General features: G+C 45.1%; 1 protein-coding gene across 1 annotated transcript; it reads left to right on the forward strand.

Annotated features, from left to right (window-relative positions):
• Positions 1-508: 508 nt before the first annotated feature.
• LOC124646844 lies at positions 509-1,177 on the forward strand. Its single transcript, XM_047186893.1, has one exon. It carries the CDS (start codon positions 509-511, stop codon positions 1,175-1,177), a length of 669 nt encoding a protein of 222 aa, XP_047042849.1.
• The last annotated feature ends 9,332 nt before the right edge of the window (positions 1,178-10,509 follow it).

A 10,509-nucleotide genomic window follows, 5' to 3' on the forward strand; every position in this document is an offset into this window, starting at 1 on the left:
ATTCAGAATATAAGAATTCGAAGTTTAGGGGACCAAATCTGGACTCGACCAATCGCTGAGGGACCAAAAGTATATATAGTTTTCAAAAAGGTTCAGAATTAAATAGAGCTTTCTAGTCTTCAAGTCAAGGCTGGGAATGCTTGTGAAATAATGTATGCTTGCACCATACTGCTAAATTATCCTGTTAGTGCATATGTACCGAAGTTTTGACAATATTTTACCCCAGAAGGCCACTGGATTTGACCCCATGCATGCAGATGCAGGGCCGACCAGCTTGGCATCCATGAGCGCGCGGCACCCGGAGCACGGCATGCAGGTGATGATGATGCCGCATGATTCTCCCAGCAAAAAAACGCACCACCTTTCCTTGCAACCAAAGCCAACCACTCACACTCTCACATGCAGAAGCGCAACCATTGCCATTGCCACTCACACTGCTCTCTGTTATATACCCCCGCTACAACAAGAACAGAGCAGCTTCGTCCTCCTCCGGTCAGGTCAGAGATCGATGGCGGGCGGGTGCAAGGCGGCCATCGGGTGCGTGGACGCGCGGGTGCCGGTGCGCGCCAGCTACGTCAGCCTCTACAAGTGGCCCGAGTCCGACGCCGAGTTCGTCCGCTCCGTGGCCATGGCGCGGCGCCACCACCACCAGCCGGAGAGCCCCGCGGCCGCGTGCTACAGCGGCGGCAGCGCCAGCATGCGCCGGTCCGGCGGGGTCGGGGTCGAAGGGTACGGCGGCGAGAGCCCGAGGGTGGTGGACAGCTACTCGTGCCGGCAGATGTACCTCCGCAGCTACACCTTCTCCACGAAAAAGGAGACGGTGCCAGAGCGCACCATGGCGTGCCTCGGCCGCGTTCGGGAGCGCGCTGCCGTTTTCCCCAGCTTCCTCCCCAACCGCAGCGGGGGCGGCGGATCCGACGCCGGAAGCTCCTTCGGCAGCTCGAGTGGCGGTGGTCGGTACTCCGGGAGGGATCAAGACGGCGGGCGCAGAGGGACTGCTGGTGGCGGGAGCAAAGGGAGAAGGAAGCGACGGAGGAAGAATAAGGGGTGCGCGGTGGTGAGGAGGCTGCAGGAGGCGTCGTGTGGGGCGGTGCGGGCCATCTTCCGCCGCCTGCTCGCGTGCACCACCACCGTCGACGTCGAGGTTGCCGAGCCGCCACCTTATTCCGGCCGGTGAATGCCGATGTGTGCGTCGATGCATGCTGGTCGATCGGTTGATTTTGGTGAATTTCCTAGTTATTAAATTTATTTTGCGATTAAGTAATTAATATATCTTAATAATTATCCTACCCGACTTAAACAGTACAGTAGTAGTGCTAGCTGCCACTCGTAGCAAATTTCCTAGTATAGTATATATATCATCAGTTTGTAAGTTGTTTGTGGCTTTATGCTTGTCCAATTTTTCATTTTACCACATCCATATGTACACCCGCGCTACGGTACAAATTTTGAGCTCCTGATTTTGTTTATTCACAAAAGTTTCTTTTGACATGAATTAGCCTAAATGTCATGCAAAATCTAATTACCGCAACAAATAAGCTAGCTATTTTTTTTGCTAATTAACATTAAAAGATATTTTTTCTAGCCGTTTCATCTAAGGCAATTTTTTATTTTTCTCTTTCCTCCACCTCAGCATTTTATCCTACTTGGCACTCCTAACATATCATCATTCCACGTCCCAAAGGCATCTCCAAGAAAGGATGCCCAGCGATGTCTTGACCAATTTTCACGCTCCAATGGGCCTTCAGTGGAAATTTTCCCTACAGCCAATAATAATAAATTATCATCAATTTTTATACTAAGTTTTATGCCATCACTAGTAGCAAAAGGCTATAGGGTAGGCTTATTAGCAGTACACATGGTAAAACGCACGCGGCTGCTCTTATTTGTCGCGAGCCCGCACACCGCGGCCAGGAGCACACGGCTAGCATGTGGGCCGCGGCTGCGCCTGAGCATAGAACTTACCCGCAGCGGGCGACCGTGAACGCACGCGGCTAGTACGTCCTTATCGGTCGTGTGTCATCGAAGTCACCCGCTGCCAATAATTTTGGGCCGAGGAGGCACCAAATAATGGTAGAGGAGGTTACCGTTGCCCGCTACCATTATTTGGACTTAACCAAAGTTCAATCAATGCGTCGAGATAGTTTCCCCCACTACCTTCTCAAATCTCTCGACGACCGAGCGCTCGACCTTGACGCCGCTGACCGCGCCGAGGCATGATCCGCCACCTCTAACCACGTCGTGTCTCTCTGTCCATGTCAAGCTCTAATCTATGAGTTGCTGATGATTAATTGCTAGGGATATTAGGTGATGATTAAATATATGCTTGATTAGTTACATGGATATATAGTGTATGGCAAAATGTCTTGTTTTGTAGGGGATCTGAGTTGATGATGTTTTGTCAGAATGTTGATTAATTTCCATTTCAGCAAATTAATTTCTGGCACTCCGTATGTCCTTTTTTAGCAAAGTTCATGCCAATTTTTTCCGTTATTTTTTTGTTAGTAATAGTTTGTAATTTCGATTAGTTTAGGTAGCCATGTCGTTTGCGGAAAACGCAATGACGTTGTATCTGAGTCATCTTCAAGCGGTTGGCGTGGAGGCGAAGAAGAAAATGCAGACACGATCCGCATCATCCGAGAAGAACTTTATGTACAGTTGTTCCACGCACCAGAAATTGTTACCCTCAATGTCTTGATCTTTCTCAATAGACTCATACCAATCCTTTTTCCTAAGAGAGGCATGTTAAATAGCAGGGGTCCGGTCTAGGGCGCGTGTATGAGGAAGAGGGAAGAGTGAGGAGTGAGCAGAGAAGGGCTAGGGTGCCTAAGAAAAGGGAGGGGTAAAGGGGTGTGCCGTGCTGTGCGACAACACAAGGGCCAGAGAAAAAACGACATATGAGGGAGACGAGGCTGTGCCGGGAGGTGGAGGGATTTGAGGCACGGTCTCTGGCAAACGGGGAGGGCCTAAGACGGTCGTCCGGCCCGGTGAGAGGACGCCAAACCCTCGCAATGCTTCTCATCAGAGCACAGGCGAGAGAGGCTGAGAGGAAGAGGAAAAGAGCAAGGGCTCTTGACAGAACAAGAGGGGACAGAAAGGGGAGTTATGAGGCGTGATGGCTTGGGCAGAGGAGCTCTTTTTAGAAATGGGTCGTGCCTCTTGGTGACCATGGCCATGAGAGATGGAGAGATGGCTAGGGAGAAATCAAAAGTAAGGTAGGGGTCCAGGGTTCCCCATGCTAAGCAAAAAAGGAACAAGGAGAGGTGTCACACTCAAAACAGGTCGACCAAGGTGGGGTGTTGGTGATGGAAATGGCTTAAGATGGCTTTTCTGGTTTTTGGATTAGCTAATGGAAACTTGGGATGGAATATAGATTAAATGGTCACATAGATCATGTTGGCCACTTGATCAAATTTTGGTTCGACCAAAATGATGATGGTGATGTGCAGACCAGTGGGGTGTGTGTAATGACCATAGATCGTCATTCAAATTTGGAACTATTTTGAGTTCATTGAGTTGTCTCGTCCTTGCATTAAAGTTGGAAGTGGGAATAGGTTTCTACGCATGTGATACTAAGAAGAGTTTTTATTCAATCACATTATTATCTATATCACTTGTTAATATGGTATGTGCCCGCTAGTTGGATATAATGGACAGAGGTAGTTTCCGTCCGGCTGGTGCGCCAAAAGACCCTCTGTGTGTTGTCATTCAAATCCAGAAAGCATGTCATTGGGTTAATTGTGTCTTCGGCAAATACAAAGGAGAAGTGACAGTCGGTTAAATACCCCTCGAACTCATAGCTCTTCTTGCTTAAAGCGAAAACTCTCCTTTCTGATAAACATGAAAAAGAAAGATGTATCTCATAATGAAAGATGAAGAGAAAGAGAAAGGCTAAAGAGATCCTTAAATTCACCTTGGCATGCTTCCAGAAACGTTGAAAAGCCACCTAACCTACTTGACAAAACTAAGGACCTCAAAAAAAGCTTATGTAGAAATTAAATCAGGCACTATGGTGAGACATGAAAACACATGATCACATTCCAACCTCGATATATATGTGGAATCATCTTGCGTCATATTATGTACTAAAATTGTTTGGGAGACATGGTCAAAGCCCATGATGAAGTCGTAAGGGGATCAGGAATAAGGAATGGATGAAACACTGGCATTCTTTATTTTGCAGGGATGAGAGTGTCATTTCTTTCAAGCAATAAATGTTTTGGGTTTTAAAAGACAATGGCTCATGCATGGAATGTCACAGATAGCAGATAAGAAATAATTTAGGAAAGGAAAGTAACAGCGGATCTAGTTTGTCTTAGTGGGGTTTAGATGATTGTTGACTTGATGGTTAAGAGACTAGTAAGTTGATCAAATTTACTAAGAAACACGGTCCCATAAGTTGGCTTGACCACTATAAAGACGACCTCTAAAGTATATTGAAGACAACACAAAAAAAAATTACTCAAAAAATAAGAAAACAATATGTTTACATCTATTTTACCTAGAATCACAATCTTCAACAAGTTTCGCTCCAAGCTTTGCATCCACATCCTACCTTTTTGTTGCTTTTCCAGTCACATAAGGACGCTCGAGTCATTGTGAACGTTGGCACTCTCTCCTCCTCCCCCTCCCCTCCCCTTTCTCCTTCCTCCGTCTCTGAGAGTTGACCTCCTCTGGCCAGGCCGATCCCGAGCTATCTCCGCCAGATTAGGCAGCCGAAGATGGCGGAGGAGAGGCGCCAGAGTAGGATCTAGGACTATGAGTAGGTTTTTCGGCTGTTTGCCGGTTTTTAGGAGTAGGATAACTAGATCTTTGGCCAGGATCTGGTTCATTCGATGGTGGAACTGCGGCGGCGAGCTCCGATGGTTGGGGCAAGCGCGGATGCTCCTCTGCTCTGGGATCTCTTTCAATAAAGGGCCTTTTAGGCATCTCTCTTTGTGCAAGCGGTTGGAGGTTGTCCCATTTCTTCTGGCCGGCCGTGGTGGCAAGGAGAAGAAGTGCGGCGGTGTTGAAGTCATCAGCAAGCTCTGTTCCCTGGCTGGCCGTGGAGGCGAGGAGTGATCTTTCGCGGTTGGTGCTTCTTCTTCCCCTGCTAAGAGTGTGACTTGTAGGGTTGGCTGGAGCTATCTGTGGAGATGCTGCTCTGCCCTTCTTCTTAATCTGTCCAGCCATGGAGGTGAGGGGAGAAGAAGGGGTGGAGAGGTGGTCTTGCCTAGATGGCACCGGCTCTTTCTTCGGTGGTTCATCAACAACGAGAGCAACCACTAGTTTCGACAATTTTTTTACCATATGGAGGATTTGCAGTCAAGTTCCCAATGTGTACAGATGGTTGTGGAAGTCATGCTGCATGATGAAGTCAAAGGTGTTTGCCTGGTTGCTTTTGTTTGGGGGAGCACTAGGAATCGGACGCCGATTCCTAGCTTCCCATCGGACTAGGCCGGCACCCTACGATTCTTCTTCTGTGAACCGTGCGATTATATGCGTAGGCTGCTTCGCTTGCTGCTTCCTAAAACTAACGCGTTAACTGCTTCCGTAAAACTGCCCCCCTAAATCACGTCCGATCTAATTGCTAACGCTAATTAAGTGGAACCTCAATGCATGGAAAATTCAGATTCCATGCCATATACTAGTAAGCTTCTTTATGGATCAAATTGTGTTTCTCAAGTTTTTCAATATTGCTTCCACGTAAAGAAGATATGTTTACTTGTGGTGATTCTTTATTTCCAGATTGACTAAATTTGGTATCTACTATAAATTTTTTGCTGTTATCGGACAATAAGGTTTCTTCCCTGTGAATCAATGATCTTTCTCGTTTTCATTGTTTCCGTCTAGTTGTTTTCCAAATTTGAAAGAATGTCCTTCGAATGACCAAATAATTGCTTCTTCCAATGAAACAAATACACGTGTTTGCTTCCAATATACTAACAAATACTCCTTCCATCAATATTGCTTGGCAAAAAGAAGTGTTTGCTTCAAATGAAACAATATATCTTTCTGAAAAGAGAATTCAATTTGCATCTAGAGGAAATAGTATTTGCATGTACTAATACTAGTAAGAGGGCACGTGCAGACGCACGTCTAGATTCAACAAATTAACTCTGAAGATGATTATCCTAATGTTTACATAGTTTTATTTTAATCCTACAAGATTTGTTGCCAACAAACATAATATCCAAGTGACACATGATATTGCAAATATGCAAATTGTAAAAAAAAAAGTGTGGCAAATGTGCAATTCCTCCCTAAATACTTCCTCCGATCCATAATAAGTGACCAGTCTAAATTTGGTGACTTATTACGAATCGGAGGAGTATAAAAACAACATACCTATATATATCCTAGACAGCTCTAGCTCATACGCACCTATAAATCATTAACTAATTTTATGGCAACATCATCCTCATGCTTCTATAATCTGCTGGTGCATCATAGCTTTGCTAGTTCGTGAGCCACTTTGTTAACTGAACCATGTCCCCAGTGTGTTAGTTGTATGTAGATTAATAATATCAACAATTTCAGGTTAAGTCTCCAATGCATTTTGTTTAGAGAAAAAAACACACAGAGAGAGTGTACGTATGAAGCATTTGAATGAGCCACAGTGTTATTGGAATTGGGCTTCACTTTTGTGCTCCAGCATGCTGTCTGCCACGACCAAAATTTAGCTGCATCGAGCAACCACTGATGATTTGTACCGTGTAGTTGTTGCCTCTAAGATCCTACTTCCGTTGTCAGTGCAGAACTCTCCGCTGAGGAAACAATTCTTTTAGGCATAGGCCAAAGCATTTCTATCAGGAACTTGCTAGGTATATAAAACAGAGTAACGTGCCCATGGCCAAACTGCAAGATGTACAGCAGTGGACGATCGATCGGTTGACAGACATGTCTATTGTCTCAGCACCTTGCTTGCTTGTAGTCGGGCGGTCCATCGGCTGTTCCCAACTTTTGCCCTAATTCACATGAAAACACCACAATCGTGATGACCATGTGCGGGCGCAGCAGGACCTGACTCCATCAACTCTGGCATCGCATGTCGACCTCCTCAACCGTTAACCGTTGCAATCTGTTCTGTTCCGGCGGACCTTAAGCAAGATGTTGCCGATATGCTGACCTTGAAACACCGGCTTGTCGGCGGCACCTCAGCCTCGATGACAGCGGAGCCAGTTCTGTACGTCTTCGGCGTCGGTACGGTACCGGCTGCGTGTGCCGGCATGGAGAATGCCGAGCAGGATCAGAGATCGGGCGCCCGCTCAAGGAACTCGGTGTTGCCTTAGTCATCGGGTGTTGAGATCGAACAGCCGGCCTTTCCCACGCGTTCATGCCGTCCGAGGCGCTCGCTGTGCTCGCACGTATCGCAGGGAATACACCAAGCGTCTCCGCGCTTGCGGTCCATGAATGTCCAGACGGTGGAAGTAGAGGGACCTGCGTGGCGGCGGGGAACCCTATCGCTCCTGAAGAGAAAGGAATAGGGAGTCGAGCAGATCAACAGATACACACAGGAGCCGCGCTGAGTTTGGGGCTGAGATCGTGGGGGGCAGCGGTGGCAGACTTTGTAATTACGGAATCAGTGATGGGCTCATCATTGGAGCAATATGGGCCTTTAGATTCACATGGTTTGACGGTTGAGATAAGATGTTCCTGCCATGTTCGTGCTTTTATAAGTAGTTTAGATAAGAATTTGCTTCATATATACAATAAAAGGGCAACGGTAAGTCGCGCTACATGCCCCTGAGACTATAGAAGCACGCCCACTAGACCAACACATGCTTGAACATGGCATCGGTGTGTAGATCACTGTTTTCGAGAAGGAGTGGTGACGAGATCGTAGCAACGCCTGAGAATAGCGATGATGGTGTTGACGAAGAACAGTGGGAGCTCATCGACGACCTGCAATCATCCCCTGGTAGAAACAGAAGTATGCATATAATAGACATGTGAAGCATGGATGCTCGGAATCAAAACTATGTTCCTATCAGCAAAGAAACTTAGGAAGCATGGATTTTGAGAAGCAAAATTGTGTAGTATCACAACATGTATGATACTAAACTTAAGCATGATTTAAAAAAAGACTTTGCGAGTATCAACATATATGAGACTTATTGGAAGCATAGAAGTTTCAAAACACAAAAAGGCACGCTTGCCCCAAAAAAAATGGGTTCAGAATTTTTTTTATATACAGAGTATAGCCTAATCAGCTATCTATAATGGTTGGGAAGCATGTCCAAAATAAAAGCTTCTTATAGATGATATAATTTGCTTTCAGCAATATTAAAACTTGCTTCCGTGTAAAATAAGAATCGGTCATAAGGTTTGTGCCTTCTGGTCACAATGCTATTTCCATTTAAATAACAAATGCAAAAGGTAGAGCATGGTTATATTATGCATAACAACAGATGCAAAAGGTAGAGCATGGTTCTATTATGCAAACTTAAAACATGTACATGATTTGGAAGCATCAATTTATGTTGTCTCAACATAACTAGTACCACATAGAAGCTTCAAAGCCTCAAACATAGCTAGTAGCACGAGGGCAATATGTAAAGTACAATGATACTAAAATTAATTGACTAACAAAAATCAAGAAAGCACGGTTATATGTCACAAACTATCTAGACCGAACAAAAACATGCAGTATATACATGAATATTTCGAATCAAGAAATTAAAGCTATCTCAATATAAATCATATGTATGTGAAGCAATTGAAATTGGAAGCATGAACATTTCTACCCAAGCAATTAGTTCCTTCACAATATAACCAGTTTGTATTGGAAGCATAGATGTTCTGAAGCACATAAGTAGTGCTACCTCAGCATAACTGATCTGTGGTGGAAACATATAAATTTCAAATTAAAATTGGATATGCTTGCGTCCAGCATGTGGATACATCTTCCTCTCATGTACGTACCAGTTTGATCTGAAACAATTTGTTTTTCTTGTCAGCTTATGCATGTTGCATGATGGGCAAACACACGGTATATCTTCAGGTTCAGAAAGAACAAAATACAATATGCTGGTGCCAGAAAAGTATACTTGAAATACAAGAGTATAATTTTTTTGCAGGATATCACTCACTCACAACAAGCAGTACATGGAAGCACAAAAAAATCTTGCCGCATCACGATCATTACTAATGTTACTACACATAGATCTAAGAAGCTAGCAGATGCAAGATCTGACCACATGTCAGCTATAGCCTATAGCCTATATGAACCGGTTGGTGAATTTGATTACGGAAATCCCAAGCGGTAGATGAATACATGGATTTGATGTTCCTAAAAAACAATCAGAAATAAGCGCACAGAGCTAGGTCGATCAGGTGATATTACCTTGTCCCTAAATCGTGTAGTCATTAAAGAAGAAATCAAGAACGCAAACGTGAGCGTTAGAAGCAGCTTACAACCCACAACTTTGGTTGGTTTGGATCCTCTCCGGCCTGGTTGTGCCGCGTCTGCGCCGGTCGCCGGCCAGTGATGTCCCGACGGCGGAGCTTCATGCGTGCGTTCCGGCATCCGATTCCCAGCAGGTGGGGACGGAAGCATCGGCTCAAGGGTAGATATGGGTGGAGCCGTGAAGAACATGGCCGCTGGGGCGGCGTGGAGAGCCCATGGATGGCGATGGAAAGGTAGTGAGGGCAGAGGTTAATTTGGGGATTGGGGAGTGATTTGGGGAGACGTTTTGGAAGGTACAAGGGAAAAAAAAAGTAAAACCAGACCGTTCGATGGGAGACGAGATGGACGGTGTGCGAGAGGTCCGACGGTTTGACAGCAATCGGACTCAGATACGTAGTATTTACCTTTTGTTTGTGAGGTTGAATACTAGAGATCTTTTACAACGCAGACATTGGAATGTCATTGATGACTAGTTGAATGTCCGTGCGTTGCTACGGTCTCCCAAATATTGGCAGCATTGAAATATCTACACTTCAGTCCTGGCAACCTATGCAATAAAATGCCGCACAAATACAAAATAACTACCGGACATACCGAACAGCCGTACTTTTCATCCTCCGAGTTGGAGTCCCTTATTCCTCGTTCATGGTGGTCGTCCCCCTTTCATCTGTAGCAGAATCCATATCAGAATCATCCCCCATGTCTTCGATGTGATCGTCGTGATAATTGGACAATGATCTTCTCCTAAGAGAGACGCGTCCCTAACCTGTCATCAGTTCACAAGTAATAGCGGTCACTAAAAAGAACAACAACTAAAAATTAGAAGCTCTTGGCTATGTCTATTAGCATGACACACTGTCTGCACGTCCTAGGTTCTAAGCACTTGTGGATCATAAGCAAACCTGGCAAGATAAAATCCCCATTAAATACGAAATATTCAACATGGGGTGAAATATTTATAGCACTAACGTACTAATCTACCGACAAGTTGGTTCGTGCAAGCATCCGTAGAAGTACTGCAGCTATACAATGATTACGATTTGCAAAAACACATGTATTTATATGGAGCATGCCCTTCTTATGTGTAGAGACAAACATGTACACTTTCAATTTATGGACCG

Source organism: Lolium rigidum, chromosome 4, assembly GCF_022539505.1.
Source record: "Lolium rigidum isolate FL_2022 chromosome 4, APGP_CSIRO_Lrig_0.1, whole genome shotgun sequence".
NCBI lineage: Eukaryota > Viridiplantae > Streptophyta > Magnoliopsida > Poales > Poaceae > Lolium > Lolium rigidum.